The sequence below is a fragment of the Ptychodera flava genome, chromosome 1, assembly GCF_041260155.1.
Source record: "Ptychodera flava strain L36383 chromosome 1, AS_Pfla_20210202, whole genome shotgun sequence".
Taxonomy (NCBI): domain Eukaryota; kingdom Metazoa; phylum Hemichordata; class Enteropneusta; family Ptychoderidae; genus Ptychodera; species Ptychodera flava.
In genome coordinates, this window is record NC_091928.1 from 30,993,645 (window position 1) to 31,017,957 (window position 24,313).

General features: G+C 38.2%; 1 protein-coding gene across 1 annotated transcript in view; it reads right to left on the reverse strand.

Annotated features, from left to right (window-relative positions):
• Positions 1-23,019, reverse strand: part of LOC139135096 (sushi, von Willebrand factor type A, EGF and pentraxin domain-containing protein 1-like) — a 35,909-nt gene extending 12,890 nt beyond the window's left edge. Inside the window, exons 1-22 of the mRNA XM_070702330.1 lie at positions 22,857-23,019; positions 18,976-19,119; positions 18,652-18,819; positions 17,768-18,043; positions 15,684-16,004; positions 15,021-15,221; positions 14,573-14,743; positions 14,050-14,220; positions 13,056-13,226; positions 12,530-12,700; positions 11,766-11,936; positions 11,391-11,561; positions 10,788-10,958; positions 4,734-4,904; positions 4,316-4,486; positions 3,764-3,934; positions 2,947-3,117; positions 2,412-2,582; positions 1,787-1,957; positions 1,069-1,239; positions 619-792; positions 10-180 (exon numbers count right to left, since the gene is read on the reverse strand). Coding sequence (XP_070558431.1) covers positions 10-180; positions 619-792; positions 1,069-1,239; positions 1,787-1,957; positions 2,412-2,582; positions 2,947-3,117; positions 3,764-3,934; positions 4,316-4,486; positions 4,734-4,904; positions 10,788-10,958; positions 11,391-11,561; positions 11,766-11,936; positions 12,530-12,700; positions 13,056-13,226; positions 14,050-14,220; positions 14,573-14,743; positions 15,021-15,221; positions 15,684-16,004; positions 17,768-18,043; positions 18,652-18,819; positions 18,976-19,119; positions 22,857-22,938 — 3,931 coding nt within the window. The 5' untranslated portion in view covers positions 22,939-23,019. The remainder of the gene's footprint in view (positions 1-9; positions 181-618; positions 793-1,068; positions 1,240-1,786; positions 1,958-2,411; positions 2,583-2,946; positions 3,118-3,763; positions 3,935-4,315; positions 4,487-4,733; positions 4,905-10,787; positions 10,959-11,390; positions 11,562-11,765; positions 11,937-12,529; positions 12,701-13,055; positions 13,227-14,049; positions 14,221-14,572; positions 14,744-15,020; positions 15,222-15,683; positions 16,005-17,767; positions 18,044-18,651; positions 18,820-18,975; positions 19,120-22,856) is intronic.
• Between the last annotated feature and the right edge of the window lie 1,294 nt (positions 23,020-24,313).

Below are 24,313 nucleotides of genomic sequence, written 5' to 3' on the forward strand. Positions count from 1 at the left end.
CACACTTACCAATTACAGTACATCGGGGTGCCTCTGTCCAATCTCCGTTCTCCTTACAAGTGATTACGTTATTGCCACTGCTTTGATAACCCGGGTGACAGTTGTAATTGACTGTGCTATTGTATGTGAAATAGTCACCTTCCCTATCAGCATATTGGACGTCCGTAGGCTCCCCACAATCTGCAAAACGTAAATAATTATCAAATAAACCTATTGTAATGTTCAATTTGTTGTGAGAGACATATGAATGCTTTGCTGTCTTGGCAAGATACAGATATATATTCTTCTAAAGTTTGAATTGAACAAGTGTTCTTACGTTAATGCAGGCATTAATAATCAGCTAATTGATGGGTTTGCAAATATGCACTGATTAAGGAAAGACCGATGGTATAACATTTTGAGGATACAACTGAACGTATTGTGAAGAATTCTGACAGCTATTTATATTTAGGATTATACTTAATAAGTGAAACCTAAAAACTTGATTTCCAAAACTCCAAAATGGTACATATACCAGTAATATGGTTTTATTTTTCTGCATAGTCCTTTATGCTTCGCTTTAAGAAAGTCAAAAACACATTTGGTATAATTATATTATTAGGGGCTGAAAAAACTCACCTATCTTGACGCATTCTGGTTTATCCGTCCACAAAGCATTTTGCTGACACCTCACTTGGTTATTATTTCCGATGCTATGGTAACCAGTGTGACAGGTGTAAGTGACTGTTTGGTTGTAAGTGAAATCTTCGCCATCCCTGTCTGCGTTAGCAATATTTCCAGGATCACCGCAATCTGTCAAGAAATATAAAATATTAGATATAAAATGAAGTTGAAGGTTACATACTCATAATTTTGGTGTTTCTATCTGCCGGTCTCTCTCTTCCTGTCTCTGTCTATCTCATTATCATTCATGCCCCTTTCTCCCTCGTTTTTTTTTATTTCTGCACTAACCATAAACATTTATACCCACAACTTAAGGTACACTTGTTCCTCTCATATACCATCACTGTATAGTTTTAGGTGCCCAGGCCAGAAATGGCCTGTTTAAGGATAAATCAGAAGACTTACCTACTTCCAGACATTGTGGTTTCTCTGTCCATGCTCCGTCTAGCCCACACGTTATCATATTACTTCCGTTCATATGGTATCCTTCATGACATTGAAAAGTGACAGCTTGGTTGTAAGTGAAATCGTTTCCCGTCTTTCCGGCGTTTTCAACGTCACCCGGATCACCGCAGTCTGCGATTATGCATAAGAATGTACAGAACTACTTACTTACATGCCATACGAGTGAGAAAACGTCTCACAGAAAAATTCAAAAATGTTGCACATGAAAGTTGAACTTATTCAGCTAAATTCATAACAAGTTTATATGAACGGGTATGTGCTTAAATCAAATTCTGTGGATTACACGACAATTGTATGTAGTACAGAGCCAAAACGATAGGCTGAATGCGAATCGGAGGCAGGTATCCGAACTCTCAAACATTTAAAAATACCATACTAATTTAACAATTCTAGGGGCTCCTTTTAATGCTCATGCATATTGAATTTAAAGCGTCGGAAATTATTAAGTAATTTGTTTCCCTAGTCCTTGATATTTTCACCTTGATTCCCGACTTTCTTTTTTGATTTCAGAAAAATGAAAATTTCGTTCAGAAAATTTTGAGCAAAATTTCAGTCTCTCAGTTTCGACGCGCGTAATACATGTACCTCAATAATGTCAAAGTTTTATTGGAGGAAGAGCAACCCATAGTGAAGGCAATATACTTAGTATTATACCTACCAATTATAACGCATTGGGGTGCCTCTGTCCAATCTCCGTTCTCCTTACAAGTTATTGCGTTATTGCCACTGATTTGATAACCCGGATGACAGTTGTAATTGACTGTGCTATTGTATGTGAAATCGTCACCTTCTCTATCCGCGTTTTCGACGTCCGTAGGCTCCCCACAGTCTGCAAAAACGTAAATAATTATCATTTGCGTAAATGTTCAATTTATGATGAGGGAAATGTGACTGCATTTCTCTTCTGGCCAGACAGAGATGCATATTTTCTTAAGTTTTAAGTGAAGAAGGGTTCTTACGTCAATGAAGAACTTTATGAACGGCTACTTTTCTGATAACGTCTGTAAGTTTAATATATGCACTTATAACTGAACGTTAAGTGACAAAATATATCAATGATGCGGCTGCAAACGACCTGTGTAGGATTCCGATGGTCATTTATATTTATGACTCAGCATATTGAAAAAAAACTTCAAAGCTTGTTCACAAAACTCCAAAATAAGACATAGCATAATGCTATTTTCCTGGTGTATGCTATTATACACCTTGCTTTTAAATAAGAAAGTCAAATACACGTTGTCAATATGTTATTGAAAAGCTGAAAAAATCGAATTTAAACTCACCTATCTTGACGCATTCCGGTTGATTTGTCCATAGTGCATTTTGCTGACACCTCACTATGTTATTACCGATGCTATGGTAACCAGTGTGACAGGTGTAAGTGACTGTTTGGTCGTAAGTGAAATCTTCGCCATCTCTGTCTGCGTTAGCAATATTTCCAGGATCACCGCAATCTGTCAAGAAATATAAATTGATATAGGTAATAGGTACATATAAAATGATGTCGAAGATTACATACAGACTGATTTGGTCTGTCTCTCTGTCTCTCTGCCAGCAGTGTCTGTCAGTCTATCTCTCTGTCCATATATATATATATATATATATATATATATATATATATATATATATATATATATATATATATATATATATATATATATATATATATATATATATATAATTGCACACATAGTCAGGTATACAGGCCTTGCTCTTTCCTGCCTTATCCCTTGTTTTCAAGTTGCCATATCCAGAAATAAACTCCTTCAGGTGAAAGTGTAGAAAGACTGCTCAGACGGGATAAATTAGAAGACTTACCTACTTGCAGACATTGTGGTTTCTCTGTCCATGCTCCGTCTAACCCACATGTTATCATATTACTTCCGTTCATATTGTATCCTTCATGACATTGAAAAGTGACAGCTTGGTTGTACGTGAACTCGTTTCCCGTCCTTTCGGCGTTTTCAACGTCACCCGGATCACCGCAGTCTGCGATTATGCATAAGAATGTGAAACACTAATTTATACATGGTATAATAAGAAAAAATCTCTACCTGCAAATTCAGAAGTGTTTTGTTTGAATATTGAACCTTTTTAGTTCAAAAGTTTACTTGAGTAGATTTTTAACAGCGTTTATGTATGGTTTTGTTTTTCAACGTAATTCTGTGGATTACGCGAGAACAAGTAAATGTGGGTTGGAACCACAGCAATTTAAAGGTACAATGTAATTTGGGGACAGACGTCAGGACTCTCAAATTTTAAAATAGTCTTTTGGTACGCCACTTGATAGGCCTTATCTTAAAACCCACGGAATGACTACAATAGTAACCGATTTTTTGTATGTGAAATTCGAAAAGTCAAACTTTCCTCATAGAGTTTAAAACGGATAGCGGCCGCTGTGAATGTCAAGTGTCATAGTATAAGTATTTTGTTTCTCTAGTACCAAATTTTGTAATCTGGCCTTTGACCTTTATTCATTGATTTCGAAAGGGAATATATGTTTTAAGTTTCCGAATGGCAAATTTTAGCCGAAATTTAAGTCTTTCAATTTCGATCGAGTACTACCTGAAAGTTAAAGTTATCCTTCAGGAAGAACAATACATAATGAATGTAATATACTTAGTATCGAACCTACCAATAATAGTACATTGGGGTGCCTCTGTCCAATCTCCATTCTCCTTACAAGTTATTGCGTTATTGCCACTGATTTGATAACCGGGATGACAGTTGTAATTGACTGTGCTATTGTATGTGAAATCGTCGCCTTCTCTATCCGCGTTTTCAATATCCGAAGGCGCCCCACAGTCTGCAATAGTTGTGAATAATCATCTTCATATCCATGTTATGACGGTCACTTATGATACATTTCTTCTCTAGATAGAAGTGTGCCAACGGTATTAAGATAAATATAGACATTTAATTGAAAAAGTTACTTTTGATGTGTTTTAAATTGCACTAATTACCGAGAGAAGTGGGATATACAGACGCAATTTGTAGTAGGCCTATGTTGACTTTTATGTATATTTGGAACTACATATATTTCTACTGGAATACGGTAGAAAACATTTTCAAATTCCAACATAAGCTTAATTTATATTGGTATTACCTGATACCGCTTGCTTTGAAAAGGTCAGTGTGCATCCTTATATTCCAATTGCAAAACAGGTAATATGATATATAAACTCACCTATTTCAAGGCATTCTGGTTTATCCGTCCACAAAGTATTTTGCTGACACCTCACTATGTTATTTCCGATGCTATGGTAACCAGTGTGGCAAGTGTACGTGACTGTTTGGTCGTAAGTGAAATCTTCGCCATCTCTGTCCGCGTTTGCAATATTTCCAGGATCACCGCAATCTGGAAAAACACATGCAAAGGCAAACGTAAAATAACGTACAGATCATTTACGCTCTGTCTGTCTGTCTTCTGTCTCTGTTTCTGTCTTCTCCTCTCCTCTCTCTCTCTCTCTCTCTCTCTCTCTCTCTCTCTCTCTCTCTCTCTCAAATTTCTATTTGTCTATTTCCTTTTATATTTAATCGGTTTCATACATGATCAAGGCGCATTTCGTCGGTATGTGCACAAGAACTCTTTTTTCAGGACTTACCAATTTGAAGACATTGTGGTTTATCTGTCCATGCTCCGTTTAACCCGCACGTCATAACATCACTGCCGTTCATATAATAACCTTCATGGCATTGAATGGTGACGACTTGGTTGTACGTGAAATCACTTCCAGTCCTATCAGCGTTCTCCACGACCCCAGGGTCGCCACAGTCTGCGATTATGCATGAGAATGCGAAGAAATATATTTATATGGTAAACGAGTGATAAAATTTCTTACAGCAAAGTCAAGAGCATTTTGCGCGAATGTTGAACGTATTTAGCTCAATTAGTTACTTCAGGACGTGGTGCCTATATACAGGTATGTTTTCAAACCTAATTCTATGGATTCCACCAGAGTAGTATGGAACCACAGGTAGAACGCAGCTGGGGACAGACATTCGAACTCTCAAATTCTACAATACTTTTGGTCACCCACTTGATAGGGCTAATTATGATGCTCTTTGAGCAACTAAAGTTTCAGAGATTTACTTTTCTGAAGTTTGAAAATTAAACCTATGAAATTTCAAGTTTTTGAAAATATTTGGTAATTTGTTTCTCGAGTACCAAATTTTGTACTGTGGCCCTTCATTTTCGTACTTGGGCCTCAGCCCAAGTACATTTGTTTTCATTCCGTGGGAAAAACCTCTGTAAGGTATAACCATTTCTGGCTGAGACCATGGAGGGCAAAATGTCTTGGCTTCATCTTTCTTGGCATAATAAATGGCGTAATGATGTTACCTGAATGGAAGTGCTGCTCTCAGCCAGTCTTGAATAAGTGAGATGTGAATATTAATGCTTCTCTATATGAGTTTTTTGCCACAAAATCTTCTGAATATAATCAAAATGTGCATCGAAATGCAACAATTAATGCACCCTCCGTTTCCTAGGCGATGGCACGACCCTTGCTACACCGACTGGACGAACCAAAGTGGGAGGTAATTTCAGTTTGGTCGAACAGGAGGGCTCGAGACCAGAATTTAACATTTAAACTTCAAACATGTTTAATCGCTGACAAGATGTGGACTAGTGTTAATCAAAGTGAAAGTGTGAAAAGGAAAGGTTTTATATCCCGGACACAATGAAAAACATTACGACTGGAAACTGTACCCCCAGTTGAGAATAGTAATGCCCACAGCGATGGAGAACACTTATCCTTGAGCTGAGAAAACCAGACCATCATTTCAAATTAGAGCTGCAGATTCGAGAAGCTCGTTCAAAATAGCTAGGTACACCCCATAAAGGGGTGGTTTCGAGTCTTGAGGGCAAATTTCGCCTCCTTCATTTAGAAATCGTACGTTTGTTTTTCCAGGAGAACACACCATTTGACACAAAATTTGGTCGCCAGTAAGCACTTGCTCAAATTTGGCATTAGAAACAATATGAAATGTTGGGTAAAGCCAGTCAAAAATAAACTGAGTTGAACTTTTGTGTTTTGTAATTTATACCACTGCAGTAACATTACCTTTTTTGACAACATCACACAATGTAATACGTTTTGAAACTGAATACTCCGACGTATTCTGTGTCTCCTTTGCTAAAAAATATGGTATGCCGATTACCATGTAAGGAGATGATGACGTCAAGACAGATTTGTAGTGCGTTTGGTCCTGGATGGTGCACGAAGTTTTGTCAAGGTAGCTTGTGTATTTATTTCCTAAATGGGAGAGATTAGGGTCGATCTAAAAGAGGCCGAAGAATGTTATGATACTCTAAGCGAGCTGAACTCGAACGCGAATGGTTAGATTATTTGGAGGATGTCTAGAATGATCTCGTCTCATTAAGATTATTTGGCGGTCAGTATTGAATTTCAACTGCGTCACAAGTTTGCGAAATGAGTATTCCGTCGAACGGTCAACGAACGATATTTTAGAAATCTGGAGACATGGCACATCGCATTTTTATTTTAATATTTTATATTTTACAAAAGATGTAAGAAGCAATGATTTTGTCGAAAATTCTGAAAAAAATATAGGAAGATTTGATCGCGAACACATTTTCACTTGGGGTCAACATGGGGTCGCAGCCATGTTGCCTCAAAACTTATTTCTGTCAGCACTCAAAACTCAAAAATGTCGAATATGAACCTGAAAAATCGATGTAATTTCGTCAAACTTCGGCGAAATTTCAGCCTGTAGACAAGATTTCATCTAGGTAAGGTAAATTTACTGAAATTTGATCGACAAATAATCCTGAGCTTGAACGTGACAGCTCGCCTTCTCCGGGAAGTCAAGCATCCAGCTGCCCATACACAGTTGCCCATATGGCCAGGTTTATGAGATTGTTTTCAAGCGACGGCGGCAGACCGTACGGGGCTCTGGATATGAACCTACCGCCGTGTAGCTGTAATAACAGTTGCGTTGTTTTTAGTGCCCACGGACAAAGTCCTGGGGGAAGTTATAGGTTTGGTCATGTCAGTCCGTCCGTCCGTCCATTCACGCAGATATCTCAGACATGCCCTGGTCAATTTCTTTCAAACTTTGCACAAGAATAGTACCCAACCCCATACAGATGCACGTCGATTTGTTTCACAATGCGATCGAATTTGGCCGTGTTAGAGGACGTTTTATTTTACACCTCTATAGACTCCCATGTATAAGGCAGTTCTCCATAGACTCCCAGGTATAAGGCCAAGAAAAATTAAAATTTAGTTTCTCATCGTATTCATATTGCCAAGAGGATGCAGTGACACAGTATTTTGTCCCCACGGATAAAGTCCAGGGGGCTTATAGATTGGGTCATATCCGTCCGTGAGTCCATCAGTGAGTCCATCGGTTCACGCAGATATCTCAGACATTTTGACAAAATATCATGTGACCTTGGTGACCTTTGACCTCAAATATACATTATTGTCCATAACTCAGTAACCACAAGTGCCAAACCTCTCATATTTGGTATGATGGGACACCCTTATGACGCTACATATTGTACCTCATTAATTATGCGCATATCTAATTTTAAGCGAGCCAATAGAGCTAGAGGTCTAATTTTTGGTATATAGGGATAAGTTAACAATATAATTTGTTTGACAAAACGTCACACAACCTCAATAACCTTTGACCTCAAAAATACATATTTGTCCACAACTCAGTAACCACAAGTGCTACACCCTTCATATTTGGTATGATGGGACACCTTATGACACCATATATTGCACCTCATTAATTATCTGCATATCTAATTTTGAGCGAGCCAATAGCACTAAAGGTCTGATTTTTTGTGTATAGGAATAACTTAGCAATACAATTATTTTGACAAAATGTCACGTGACCTCAGTGACCTTTGACCTCAAATATACATATTTGTCGACAACTCAGTAACCACAAGTGCTACAACCTTCATATTTGGTATGATGGGACACCTTATGACACCATATATTGTACCTCATTAATTATCCGCATATCTAATTTTGAGCGAGCAAATAGCACTAGAGGTCTGATTTTTTGTGTATAGGAATAACTTAGCAATACAATTATTTTGACAAAATGTCACGTGACCTCAATGACCTTTGACCTCAAATATACGTTTATGCCAATAAATAAGTAAGCACAATTGCTATGTTCTTTATATTTGGTAGGCTGGGAGACCTTATGACAACACACGCTTTACCTCATTAATTATGCACATATCTAATTCTGGGCAAGCGAAAAGAGCTAGAGGTCTGATTTTGGCATATAGGGATTCATTAGCAAACAATGTTTTTTTTTCAAAATGTCATGTGACCTTGCACTGGGCAAAATGCTTGATATACAACAATATATACACATATACTGATTCTGTACATGTGTCAAATACATTAAGTATACAGTACGTATGCTAATAAAATGCAAAACTACAGTGTACACTTAGTGTGCAAAGATCTGCATTACGTATACTCATGATCTTCATAGAAATACGATACGCATATCAACGTATTTGAATGTTCCATATACAAAAATATATACGCTGCATATGCAATTAGTATTGTGTTCCATATACGTCAATATACGTAAATATGCTAAGCGCATATCAAGCATTTTGTCCAGTGTTGATGACCTTTGACCTTGATTATACATATATATAAATAAGTCAGTAACCACAAGTTCTATACCCTTCAATTTTGATAAGATATTAGACCCTAAGATGTCACATCTTGTACCTCATTTATTATGCACATATGTATTTCTTGGCTGGCCAATACAGCTAGAGGTCTGATCTTTTTTCCCAATTTAGAACCAGAACTTAGACATGCCTGATGTTTCAAATTGGGAACAACAACATAGACCTATGTGCCCATAGATCAACATGTACACTTCAGTGATACTTCTTAATGACCACATTTCCCTGCCCCATGTCATTGTCAATGACTCGTTTTACAACAGCTTGCATGCATGCATGCAATCACTTCAGAATCTGCGTCTTGATACACCAAATTAGTGCTAACTCGGCCATTTCCTGACAGTATATTAATCGATAATCCTGCAGTGTTTAACAAAGCAAGTATACCAATTGTAAAAATGCAGTGTAATCTGTTGTGGTGACATTTTGCTAATTGTCATAAAAATAACCTTAAAAGCCAATTATGTTGTGTTTTTCACTTCCTCTCATTGTTCATATAGAATGGCAAATTAACCATGTTTCACTGACAATTTCCATTCAAACAACTATTCAACTTGTATAGATAATGAATGTTTGATAAACGTGTTCAATAGTTTCACACGTGTAGGTTACCACTCGTTTAGTGGATAAATCTTGTATTTCTTCCAAACCCAATTGTCAAGAGAGTTACGTGTAATAAGTGCACATGTTGTTTGATAATATAGTTAATTCAGTTGTGTTTTTAATGTTACCTCAGGAAAAACTCGCAAGTTTTGTTATTTTCAAAAAGGTTTCCTGATTGTGCTTCTATTTCTGGTGCTATGTTTGACACTTGATTAACAGTTCAAAAGTTTGTCTAGCAGTTCATAGATTAGTAGGTTATATCAAACACTGATTAAGTTGATGCAAATTTTGCACAACCTTTGAGAATATTTTTTGATTTTATTATTATGTTAAAGTTAGTTCATGGAAATGTTCTGACTCTGCGATGTTTATTCAAGTATAATTATCAATTGAGTTGAACTAAAAGGATAGATTTCTGTAAGGCAACCAGTTCTCTTCCCGAATATGGCCACAGTACTGCCATACAATTATGATAAACACCAAAAATGGTGCACGTGCAATCTTTCCATCTTTACAAATACAACATGGTGCAGCCTTCTTCAGGATGGGACAGGAATCCACTCCATTTGTACCCTTTTTTTCAAATAGTATGGCAAGCTTTGGAAAATGGCAGAATATCTTTTCTTTGTTTCGCCTATTCTGCCATAAACAAAATTTATAGATAGCAATGAATATCTGCGAAAATTAAATGGTAACTTGAGGGTGGTTAAATTTTGCAGTTACCTCTCAGGCCCTTTAACTGGCTCTTATAAAATCCTGTAATGTTGAGTTTGCTTCCCAATGCCAGAACAATTCACTTAGGGACGCACCATTAGACTTTGTGAGGGGGTGGTCACGATCGGATTCTGAAATCTCCACCATAATATAGTTAAACAAACACCATGTTATTTGTGCACATACTAATATTTATTAGACATCTACCATCGAGAACAAAAGAAATTTGCTGTAATTTGAATATTTAAGGAGTTTAAGCAATTTCCACTATAAATAAAGAACCCCTGCCTCAAACTCCACAAAAGTTGCTAGACATATTTTGCCGTTGTCATGCCATTGCTTCGTTTAATAACCAGTTAATCAAATGCCTAATTGACAGGAGGAAATTCGAGACCATATTTGAATACTAGTATATATTGTCCTCAAAATTACTCGATCACGGCCCAAGTACTCATTGCTTCAGCAATACTGCCTTGTTATTATTGATTTCATAAGGGAGTGAATGTTTATATTTTACATACGGAAAGTTTTAGCAAAAGTCCAAGTCTTTCAATTTCGATTCCAGTACTACCTGAAAGTCCAAGATACCTTGGAGAGAGAACAATACATAATGAACGCAATATGTAATTAGCATCAAACCTACCAATAATAGTACATTGGGGTGCCTCTGTCCAGTCTCCGTTTTCCTTACAGGTAATTGCGTTATTGCCACTGATTTGATAACCTGGATGACAGTTGTAATTAACTGTACTATCGTATGTGAAGTCGTCGCCTTCCCTATCCGCGTTTTCAATATCCGAAGGCTCCCCGCAGTCTGCAATAGATGTGAATAATCATCTTTTTAGCATGTATAACATTCAATTTATGAGCGTGGAAACCTGAATGTTTCCTTTTTGACGAGACATAATATTAGATATATTTTACTCTAAATTGAAGTGTGCCATCGGTACTTCGATAAAAATAGACATTTAATTGAAACAGTTTTGACAACGTGTTTTGGCTTGTACTAACTAACAAGAGAAATAAGACACGATATTTAGGCTTTACAGATTAAACGCAATTATGTAGTATAGTGACTATCATGAATATTTAGAACGCCATGTATTTGTTCTGGAAAACGACAGGAAAAGTTTTCCGAACTCAAAAATATATCTTTCACTTATATACCTATTACCTGATACTGCTTCAGTTGAGAAAGTCAGAGTGCATTCTTATATTGCATTGGTGATATGATATAGAAACTGACCTATCTCGGCGCATTCTGGTTTATCCGTCCACAAAGCATTTTCCTGACATGTCACTATGCTATTTCCGACGCTATGGTAACCAGTGTGACAGGTGTACGTGACTGTTTGGTCGTAAGTGAAATCTTCGCCATCTCTGTCCGCGTTGGCAATATTTCCAGGATCACCGCAATCTGGAAAAGCACATGCAAAGACAAACGTAATGTAAAATAACGTACAAAGGATTTGCGCTCTCTTTTGGTCTCTCATTCCTGCCCTCCTCCCCTCTCTTTCATTTAAACCTTATCATTTATTTCCTTTTATATCTGTATTGTTTCCTGCCTGATCATGACGTCTTTCGCCGATACCTGCACAATTACTCTTTTCACAGGACTTACCTACTTGCAGACATTGTGGTTTATCTGTCCATGCTCCGTTTAGTCCGCACATTATAATATCACTGCCGTTCATATGATAACCTTCATGGCACTGAAAAGTGACAGCTTGGTTGTACGTGAAATCACTTCCAGTCCTTTCGGCGTTCTCCACGACCCCAGGGTCGCCACAATCTGTAATTATGCATACGAAGATGAAGGAGCAATATAAAGTGCATGCGATGTCGGAAGTTGAAAACTGATATCTTCCAAAAATGTAAGCATCTCGGTTAACATTATTATAGTACATAACTTGCGGCAGCGGATTATGTTAATTGGTAAAATCATCCAGATTATGCCCCGTATTCTTCAGTGTTGTTTAGAGGATCTGTCAATCACATCATCTAATGGGCGTATTAATTCAACCCATATATCATGATGGCAAACTAGGTTAGTGATTTGACCTAAAATTCCACCTTAGGGTATTTCGCGTCTCGAAAATGAAAGAATTAAAATTTGCTCAAACGTTCCTTAAACAAACTTCAAACAAGTCTCTTCCAAAATCAAGAATAAAAAGCGGGGGTTACCGTGCAAATGCTAGTACTAGAGAAACAAATGATCCATTACAGCAATTCCTAATTGCGAAAATTAGAAGTCGAACCGCAATTACACAATTTTTCCTATTTTATATCTCAAAAAGTTGCACAAATGCAGGCCAAAGTACTTCAGGTTGACAGCATCAACAAAAAAAGACAGTGACTGTATACAAATCCAATACTGAAACCTACCAATTTTGATACACTGGGGAGAGGCTGTCCAAACTCCGTTCTCCGTACAAGTTATTGCGTTTTTGCCATCGCTCTGATAACCAATGTGGCAGTTGAACTTAACTGTGCTATTGTATGTGAAATCGTCGCCTTCTCTGTCGGCGTTTTCAACTTCGACCGGCTCCCCGCAGTCTGCAATTAAATAAACGATATCCGATCTAGTCATAAAGAAGTGAATGGGTATCTTTCTTGACATAGTATTGAAATTCATCACTTTCATTCGGAGATATCAACAGCAGTACTTTAACAAAAGCGCCAAAAGTGACGATCACAATATGTCTAGGAAGTTTTTAAATAAAGACAAATATTTCGGATAAATTATCAATCGTAAAGTCGTCACATGATTTCTTACTTTCAATGCTTAGCATTGTACATGTATTGAATAGTGATGATTTGACCAGTTAATAACTAATAATTTGGGTCACATGTTTCTTCTTATTTCTTCTCTCGTATAACGTTGAAGAGGAACAAACATTCTGCTGCTCACCAATCTTGACGCATTCCGGTTTATCTGTCCACAGCGCAGATTGTTGACATGTCACTGTGGTATCTCCAATACTATGGTAACCAGTGTGGCAGGTGTAAGTGACTGTCTGGTCGTAAGTGAAACCCTCGCCGACTCTGTCCGCATTTGCCAGGAGACCTGGGTCACCACAATCTGATAAACGATGAGAAGAAGATAGATAAATTCCACTGAAAGTGAGATAGTTCCGTTTGTATATTTGCTTTATAATTATATAACCAACCAACCGACCTTTTCCTTTCAAAACGCATGTTAATATGATCAACACCTGATAAGAATATTTCTGTGTTTGAATAATGTACGTATTAAGAAGATCTAAACGACGTTTCCACGACAAATATAGTAATTAAGAGTCCAAAAATTTACAACTTGGAAAATTTCGATTAAATTTAAATCTCCTTGACATAAGTGAAGATACTGAATACTTCGAAATTACGATTCAAAGCATTTCTTGGTCGCCAGTGGTTGTTTCCATTTCATAGTTGATCGAAATGTAATTATCAAATTCTTAGGATATTAGCGGACTTTTAAAAATTCCCGACAAAGAAACGCATTCTTGTCATGTTTCCTGTATAATTTAATTTCTGTTATTAGTTTTGAAGACAAGATATTCTCTGTTGGAAGTAGTATACCAATGTACCGATGTCAAAATGCAATGGACAGTATCTCCACCTTGTATCTCGATCTTTGATAAGCACCTCATATTTACAAAATTTCAACAAATAAACTCTATTGTGACCCGGCAAAAGTATGGCTGGTGATAAAATACTACTAAAACAGAGCATTAAGCTCACTTATGTATGTTGTGCCAGTATGTTCACGGACACTTTCCAATATCCTGAATGATAACGCTAAACCATTATATCTTGCAATTATTACTCCTAAAAAGACGACGGAATGTCAAAGAACACAATGAAGGTATCCCTATGAAATTGGACGTGTGTAAATAACGCCTTACCTATCGGGGGACATTGGGGTTTTTCCGTCCATGTTCCATTCGCCTGACAGGTAATTACGTTGTTGCCATCGCTATAGTGGCCTTCGTTGCAATTGAATGTAACCGTATGACTGTAAGTGAACTGGTCGCCTTCTCTTTCAGCGTTGTCAACGTCTCCCGGATCACCGCAGTCTACGACAGGTGGGTTAGAGAAATATCGATCATTCCAAAACAGATAAAATTTATAAAATTTGTGTGCAAAGGGTTGAATTTCATTGTTCCAGATAAACATATCATTGCAGAGAAAAAAAATGAATGAAATTTTACATTAAAGAGAATCAGAAACATGTTAATAAAACAGAGTGAAAACGAGAATTGATAAAACTGAGTTACAAAGGGTGTAGACTGGAAGATCCATCGCTCGAGGGCGCTCTCTACGCTCCCTCGTCCTCGAGCGACGGATATTTCAGTCTACAAAGTGTGTTGATAAAACTGAGTGACAAATTATCAAATCAGACGACAGAGAGACATTTTGAATTCTTACCCATTATATCGCACACGGGTTTGTCCGTCCATGTCTCGTCTGCTGTACATGATATGGCGCCACCACCGGAGAATCCTTGATGGCATTCATATGTGACTTCGCCCTCGTATGCGAATGATGTCCCTATTCTTTCCGCATTGTCAACCGTACCTGGATCACCACAGTCTTTGACTGATGAAGAATAGAAATACAGTGAAAGGAACGAAGAGTTAGCAAACTTCGGACACAAACCTTGCGACTTGAAATTTAGGCTTACATGCGTCGGCAGGAATCTTCAACTTGAAGTTAAGTGTTCAAAGCCATGTTAGGCACTGTTTACTTTTTGGTTATATGCATAAACTCAAAGAATGCGCCGAGGTTCTGAAAGTCTGAATGATAATTTAAGAAGAAGATGAACTTTGTGCTAGTGGCACATGAATGTCTTGGAGTCGAAGGATGTAACACTTACTCGTACATTGAGGAAACGTGTCGTTCCATGTTGAGTCAGCCTGACATACCACGGTATCGTAAGCGCTCAGTAAAGTATATCCGACCTGACAGCTAACAGAAACACTGTCGCCAACAACCGTTGGCTCTTCAAACAATGCATCGGGGTATATTGTGGACCGTGCGTCCAAGGTTGAAGGTACCGGACATACTGCAGGGAATGCTTTATTTGAGAGAAAAAATAGCATGAATGACTGAGTAATTAATTTAAAAAGAAAACTTAGAGCATTAAAATTAATTGAATATTCATCGCCATGTCCGCTTCCATAACATCAAATTTGGAACTTTTTGTTTGAAATTGCTGCAAACATATACTTTAACATTGCAATTATTTTAGTGATGCTAGGATCAAAGTGAATTTAATAGTAAAGCGCAAATGAAAGACCCTACCTTTAGAAAGTTAGAAAGACAATACTGCAATATTGTTGTTTTACTTTAACGGCATTATTTTCACTTTTTTCTGGGGACATGTGGAGTTGCTCTTAACTGGTTCTGATCTGTTATTCACTATATGTTATAACGTTGCTCTTTCTTTTGTAAAAGACACGGCAAGCCAGAGCTGAATTTACAAATTTTGCAGTGAGGACTCCGAAGGTATGGCAAAACATGCAGTGTAAACATGTACCTGTAACTTCAACAGTGAACATAACTGCGTCGGTTGTACTTGCGTCACTGATCACCTGCACATCCACGACATTCGATTTTGACTGAAGGATGGCGCTATCCATCGCCATTTCTACACGTCGCCCGGGGAAATGTTGGAAGACACGCACTGAACCTGTTATGTCAGCCCCTCTCGAGGGGATAAACTCCAACTGGATCCCATCTCCCTCGGGGAAGACGATGTTCCAAGTGCAGTCTGTATTCGCGGGAATATTCCCGGGATAGCCGGGCGAGTAGAATGTAGTTGGTTCAGTAACGTCGCCTCCACAAGCCCCAATACTCGCTGAGAGGAAATTGATGGAAATCGAGATAAAATAAACACGTTGAAATTTCTAAAGTCATGAGCAAAGCAAGAAGTACAAGTAGGCCTACTCCAAAAGCAGCTGAGGTACCTTAACATGATATGTATGTATGTATGTATGTATGTATGTATGTATGGTATGGATGGATGGATGGATGGATGGATGGATGGATGGATGGATGGATGGATGTATGCATGCATGCATGCATGCATGCATCTATCTATCTATCTATCTATCTATCTATCTATCTATCTATCTATCTATCTATCTATCTATCTATCTATCTATCTATCTATCTATCTATCTATCTATCTATCTATCTATCTATCTATCTATCTATCTATCTATCTGTTTACGAATCTATTTACGTATCTATCTCTGTACAATTGGAGGTATATTGTATATATGCATGTATACATGTATTTGTGTATGTATTCATGTATCTATGTCTGTACCTGTCTATTTCTATATTTTTAGTCCATTCTTTCAACTTTCTGTATTTATAAGCAACGTACGATAGTCGATTAGAATGGAATATTACATTTCTATTGAAGTACTTGTAAACCACCGAGCCAATGTAATATGCTTAGACTTTTCAAATGACAGGACACAACAAGTTAGCGTATCGCGTCGGACGAGTAGCGCATCGTTTAAAATCGCACGAGGCATGGGACAAAAGTGGATATATTTTTTGAAAAAATAACTATGCATTTTAATCCAGCAAATCATAAATGACTTAACTTCATCAGAACGACTGAACTTTGCTCCGATGAAAATGTAGGTGTCAAAATACAACGGCAAATTAAAAAGCGATTTTTGGTCAAGAGGCACTATGTGGCTCAAGTACTGAATGAAACCTCCAAGTGCAGCGTGGGGCTGACATGATTTCACCCTCGAAATCTTTAACCTTATCATTGGTACTCTTAGTTTTTTACGATATGCCTTGAGGGCGCACTTATGGCTACAGAGGGCGTCCGTTCCTCCTACATGTCTATTAATTTATTATATGCCCCCTCATTTCACATGCTTCTTTCCAGGCTTTGTCTTTGTTTTTACCCTTTTTTCGGCCAAGAGATTTGGCAAGAGTTTAATTTTGCTTGCACGTACAGTTTGTATAAGTGGCCTTCTGCATATATGCGTGAGAGGCAACGACAAAATTTGAATCGAAGGGCATCGATTGTCTACAGTAGGCCGAGATTCCAACTTAAACGCGATTGACCAAGAGCATGATGAGTATTTCATTGGATACATTTACAACTAGTAAGTTAAGATTATTTAAGGCATAAACATTATAATCGTGTTCAAATCACAGCCGACATGACAAGTCCTGCATCCGTCGAAGCTGATCGTATCATAAATACATAACATGGCACAAATTAGCGGATACTATCGGATATTTTCGTCGTTTTATACAGAGTTTATTGCGCTATCGACGCATCTTATCTTATCTTACCTTATCGGATCTGATGCCAAATGTCAGAGTGTGACATGGGCGTAAGTTTCAAGGGCAAGGTAAATAGAGATTGTGTAACAGGCCCTGCCTATCTCCCTGGGTATTTGTCTCCCTGTGTGCTCGACTCTCCGTCTCATTACATGTCTTTCTCTCTGCCTGTCTATCTCAGATTCTGTTTGTCTCCCTGCACTCTTTTTGCCTGTCTGTCGCCCTGTGGCTGATACTGTATTGAATTATTTAACTGAAAACAAAAGGCCCACACCATGATAGGAAGTTGGCAGTGTTGCTCACTTGAGTATAACGCTGTGTGTTTTGAGCCGCCGCATAGTTGACTGTCATCGCCTCGACACTTCACTTTACATTTGTCTGTTGATTCACTGCGCGACGTGTACCAATCGTCGGACCCACAGACGCACTGTGTGCCTCTTGTTAAACCAGCGAAGTCCTGATCCGTTCCTCGACATTGATCTAAACACATGTTGATGGTCATGGCATTGTCGTCTATTGTATCGCCGGATAATACCGGGCCATTCACCTCGCTTTCATAGCAGCCTATGTAGCCGACGTCTATAATGAAAATCAAAGACAAGGGAATTTAAAGGTATACTGTCACCTGTTCAAATTTCGCCACAGTCATGGAAAGAGAAAATCTAACCAATCACATATTTTAAGCGGGTAGCCACTTTTTTAAAAACAGCGCCCTCACATGGGCATTTTGAATACCAAGGAACGCCCGCTTGACCATATATGGGCATATTTAGAATACAGGTGACTGCATACCTTTAAACACTTAGTTTTCATTCTACTGAAATGAAATATTGTGGGACCAAGACATAACGAAAAGAGGTTGCTGAATTCATAGACATACAGGTGTGACATTTTAGCATCTGTTCATCCTTTATGCTACACTTCTGATTGTTTTGAGATCAACCTATACTAAAACAACGAACAGATAAATGTTGAGAATTATATATAACCCGCAGATGAATGTGGCAAGACCATCTACTGCTTAAAAAATCCTTGTTGCTGTATTTCGACGAACGCTCGTGTGAAAGTCTTCCAAATTAGTTTCGGTGAAACGCTGGTCGGGACAATTTCAAGTCGGTAATTTGTTTTTAAATGTTTACGAAAGCGCTCGAGTCCTCCAACATAGGGGAACATTAAAGACGACTTACAATTGCATTTCACCCTCGCCGAATTACTGCAGCTTTGAACATTCGAGTAAGTACAGTTTGCGATAGACTCTTCATCACCGTCGCATATCACGTTTATGATTCTTGGTCGAGTATCACTGAGAAGATAGTCATCGTCTGTCCATTTCAGATGCATAGCTCCTGGCCGTGCTGTTAGGATTGACAGAATCATAATGATGCATTGTGAAAACTGACAGCGTATATTTAATTAAGTAGTCGATCAGTAAATAATCGAAATATTTAATCTATATTTTGCATTGCTCGAATACAGCGAGATATGCTCATTTACGTCACAGCCCGACGTACCTAATTCTCGGCAAACGATGTCTTCGTCGATCAAATCGAACCTCCACTTGCAAACTGGCGTCCATCCGAGTTCTGCAATGTACAACTCAAGGTGGCCGTCGTACTTGTCATATCCACCCACCAAGCGAACATACTCTGCAGAAGCTGGAGAAAAGGAAACAAACAAACAAACAAACAAACATTAGAAGTACGTGTATGCAACTTTCTTTCTTATGTGCCTGGTAATTTGTAGTACTTGTTTGAACGCTACCTGCCAACTTCCATTGTTTCGCGACTCATTATGGAAGTAAATTGGCAGAAACCCTACTTTAATTGCTGCTCTTTAAACCAAAGTTTGCACATAGCTCAACCAATTCAATCTAAATTCAACAATTTATTACAATTTCTTTGTCAGATTCAGTAATTCTTGGATACCGTTCATTTGGCGGGACACTCGGCGGGAAAAAAAGCTAAACAAGCATAATGTTCACAATTTTATAACTAGCACGGTGGCAGCTTTATATTGTCAGGAAATTTCAATAAAATTTGACAAAAATGATATTCCAGAAATTCACAATTGCAGGAAATAGGTATTAATCTCAACTCAAATGGTCGAACATCCGTGAGTTGTTGCAAAGCTGGAGCTGTTGGAATTCTCAGACAAAAAATGCCTTAGACGTGATGTGACATATCGGCCATGCCAATCGTTTATTTTAGAGCACACTCACATGTATATGATGACATTTGACCCTTCGGTTTCAGACATGTGATGACGTATCCGCTCATATCAAATGATGTAGTTTGCGAATACGATATTCCAAGTACATGATCAATCGCTTGTCCCAAGTGCTATATTTTGCCTGTGATATCTACTGAGTTAAATGACATTTTAATTGTTGTTTTTTTGTATAATATTTAATTGTTTGTTCAATTATATTTTTAGTTTGAAATTGTATTTGGTGCGAACGCAGTACATAGAACACTAGCTGTAAAGCGTCAAGGTTATCGACAAGAGCGCACTGGCTGACATATGAAGTAAACAAGATTAAGGCCGAACCTTTGGAAATTAACTTCTTTGTTTTAAATTTCACCGAGTTTGACCAAGTCTACATATCCTTGACAAAACTATATGGCTGGTGCCATGAACTTTTCACGAGCTGTTGTATTGCTATAAAAATCAACAAAGCCCATTAGTCGTGACCACTACCCCCCACCTACACTTGACTGTACATCTCAGTCAGGTTTCAAAGCGGAAACCCTGCTTCCAATATCAAAGTCACACGATGAGAAAGCATTGCCCTCGGCATCCTGTTGATTAAGAAACAGCGCTGGAAATCTCGAGGTAAAATGTTGTGCTTTGGCCGACCCCGGCAGACAGAAATGGCAAGTACATTTCTTTAAGAACAAAAACACAAAATTCGCTAAGGCAGGTCGCATACTGCCAGAAGTTCAAGAGAGCATGCCCGCTGTCCTGGCGATTATGAAGCGCATTATTCAATTTTTTGCCGCAGTTCAATTCGAAGCAAGGTCGTCTCCGTTTACAACACGAAAACCTCAGCCATGCAAATAAGCAGTTAAATACAACTTGTAATTATATACTTGCAAGCACATGTATGCATTTGATGCGACTCGACCTGTTCAGCTATTGCTATTTATGTTTGTCTCCTGAAAGAAATATCACTCTGGTATGCCTTCTCGCGGAGATTTCTCAATGATGCAGTTATGTCAAAAATTTTCTGAGGATCCAGTGCTCTAGCAGAAAAGTGTATGTGAAGGCAACCAGTTGAATCTGTGGTATAATTAATTATTCATGATTCTCATATAAGACACTGACATAACATGAGTAAACGGTTGCATTATTTGGCTGTTTTCTGTCGTGAATCTCATATAATTGAATTATGATATCGTTATGATTTGCACAGTAGGTATGTCTTAGTATTGGAGTGCATTGCCAGGCCAATAATCCGCCATTATGCAGCTATGTATTGCCCGCATTCCGTATATATATTCGACATTCCTGCGCCGTTGACGGTTATTAAACTTGTGCGGTTTACAATCAGTCCAGCTTCCGTTTTGAGCCGTCACCATGAGTTCTTTCAGAAGACCATGCGTCGCATGCGCACAACGTAGGGAAATGTTATGACCCTCCGTGACCTTTTCGTCCAGAAGAAACAATTTACAAGGGAGTTTCAAAGTTGTAGGATATGTTCAGAAATTGACGAAAGTTCGATAAAGGGATGTTCACTTGGCATAGCATTGGTCTACGTACATCGTTTTATGCAAATGTCGCAAAAGTTTTGGTCATACATATTTGCGGGACACTTTGATCAGGCCAAACACATTCGTGCGCTGCTGAACACTCGATAAAATACTCAGCCATTTTGATTTTTGACGTTGATGTTTCATTTCAATTAGGTCACGGTATGAACAACCTTTGGTAAAGGAAAATCACAAGGTAAGGCCCGAGATTGAAGCCGTCGTGAGGTGCACGTGACTATATATCTAAATTACGGTACGAATGAAAGCGTCCCATAATGGAAATTGCAGTTTGCCTGGCTGTTTTACCATCGACAGTGTAACTCGTACGTCTAGTCTTTACCCTGATCAATACCATGGTGAACTTTGTGAGACCCTGGCGTGAACTCGCACAGTTGGAAGCAACTTAATTTCTGTCACATGATAGCAGCCGCACAGACACCCGTATTTATATCTGCTATTTTCTGAAAGCAAAGAAATATTATCAAAGCCCCTGGTATTTTTTAAACTTCCAATTGCATTTCAATTCTGTCTGCATATTGTAACTCTCTGTTCAAACCACTTCTTAAAACGACGAATTGCAGACTTAAGGGAAATGACGCGCTTTGATTCACATTATTTATTATTATCGGTCGAAAATTTAGCAAGTTGGCGTGGTAGTATGCATATTAATTAGGTTTATTGTACTTCCCGTTTCAAGACTGTGGAGGATTACCCGTCCTACAACTGTTTTTTCCCGTTTTACATGCAATAGACTTATAAATGTCTTGACATTCTAACCGATGTGTTAGACGGAACCAAAACAATAGCGATCCAGTCCTGGATTTGAGGAGCAAATGTTCAATACTGGTGCACAACCAGTGTATCATCTTTAGCAAGCAAAATTAATCAATCGATCAATCAATAAATCAAATCATAAATCAGCAAATCAACCAATAAATCAATCGACCAATCAAGCGATAAATTCATGGGATTAACACGCCTCTTTTTCGGTCTTGCAGTCTGACACCTCCGAAAGAGCTGCCAGCTCGGATCAAGATAAGTTTGTACTGTCGTATTCTCGTTGTAATAAAGCTTCATGACAGTGATTTCACTTACTCTTCTATAATACACTTTTAAACTGACGAGGAAACATCACTTTCGTACACAAGTTTCGCTCTAGAACCTGTACATTCGCTTCCTTTGCCAATCGATATCGCCAATCAGATAGTTTGTTAGCCAGCATATACGCTACTACTATAGATAATTGAATTCAATATATAAGCGTCAAATTAATATACTAAGCTCACCTGAACGACCAGTGACAAAATTAATGTAATGATAAAGAGTGATTAAGTTAAGTATAAAACGGGAAATGATTTTGAACTTTTCCTGTCATAAAGCTCACTCTCTTATAAACGAGCGATATATTTCAAATCTGGCATTTCGTGATTCCAAAATTTTACAGCATGAACGAGTGAGAAAATTAAGGCGTCGACAACAGAAGAACGTATCCACACTTTGGAGTTCAGTATAATACTCAGGGCCACCCCATGGTCGCGGCTTTTAAGGGTTATTTACGTTGATACAACCGCTGTACAAGTAATATCAAAGCTACACGCAACGTTTGCCTGCTTGCCATGATCAGGGCCGAGCAAAAGCCTTACCTTTGCCCGGAGTCAGGTCGTTGACAAATACCACCGTGAATATCAGCACCAATAGTAACTTTTCCTCCGTCTTCACGCTCATTTTTCCTCCGTTCCTTCAAAACTGGCAAGGTCAATGTTGACGATGTCCCAACATGAACAACATAGATGCTCACGGCAGACTCGGCTGAGAATTGTTCATGCGTACAAAAGTTCGAAGGTCATGCAGAAGTGAACTCTTTGTTTTGCGAGCCTCTCAATTACTATTAAAATTGAGAGTCAAAATGTGCGTTGGAAATTAAATTCGTCTGTAACTTGATCGTTTTATACATTTACAACCCTTTTCATTCACTTTTGCAAAAATCACACGCGCCACAAAGCGTCGGAAATGTCTTACCGCCTCAAAGTAATTATAGACCTGTAGCTTGAGCGACAGAATATTTCACGTAACACAGTATCAAGCGCTGTAAAGTACAGTTAAGGTCATCTACCCGTAACGTCACTCCCTGACACTTCAATACTAGCAAGCATTTCGACTAAATGCCTCGACTATTGACTCATCTCTGCAAGGCGATCATATTTCCACGTAATGAATACAGTCTCCGAACAGTTAGATTAAAATTTAGCCAAGTTTCAGAGATGTTTGCCCGGCAACTCGAGCGATTGTGATATATCAAGGTCGAACGACTATTTCATCGATGTCTGTACCAAAAATGTAGCAAATTCCTGTCATCTGTTACGCTGATATGATATTTGACAATCGGGTATTGTATGGCGGTAATGTTCTGGAAGATTTGTATCTTCGCTAAAATTCGTCATTTCTGATGGCAGTGCATTACTGGAGTCCCCGCGGCGAGTGTTACTGATATCAGTAAATTTCACAGATATCAGGTCTGATATAGACCCAATCATGAAATGTCATTCTCGACATATTTTCTTTCCTTGCCATGAATTCTATATTCACCAAAACAGTGTGGTCAACAAGTTGTTTACGAAGCATTTGTTTTGGTAGAATGCGCCCCAGGAACAAATATTTGGACCCTCAAACTTCTACTATTGTTTTCTGATCTACCGCTTGTTGGGGCTCATTTTAAAGCCCTTGGAATAAGAGATATTTTCATGTTTCAAATTTCAGAAAATCGAAAATTCTGTTTGTTTTTTTTTTCACCCATAGAGTTAACACAAGGATGGTGGCAATTTTGAATTTCAAATATCGGTAAATATAAGGAAATATGTTTCGCTAGTTCCAAACTTTGAATGGTGACCCTCGACTTTTTATTTTTTGATTCGGTACTAGAATTGTTCAAAGCTCCGTTTGGGAAATTTTGAGCAAAAGTTTCGTCTTTATCCTCTGATGCGCATACTACCTTAAGAGATATATAATTGCAGAGCTGGATGGTTCATTTAATTCTCTCCAGAGAAGACAGAGTAGAAAGATAATTACTGGGATGGTATTGCAACACGAGGAGCGTATATAA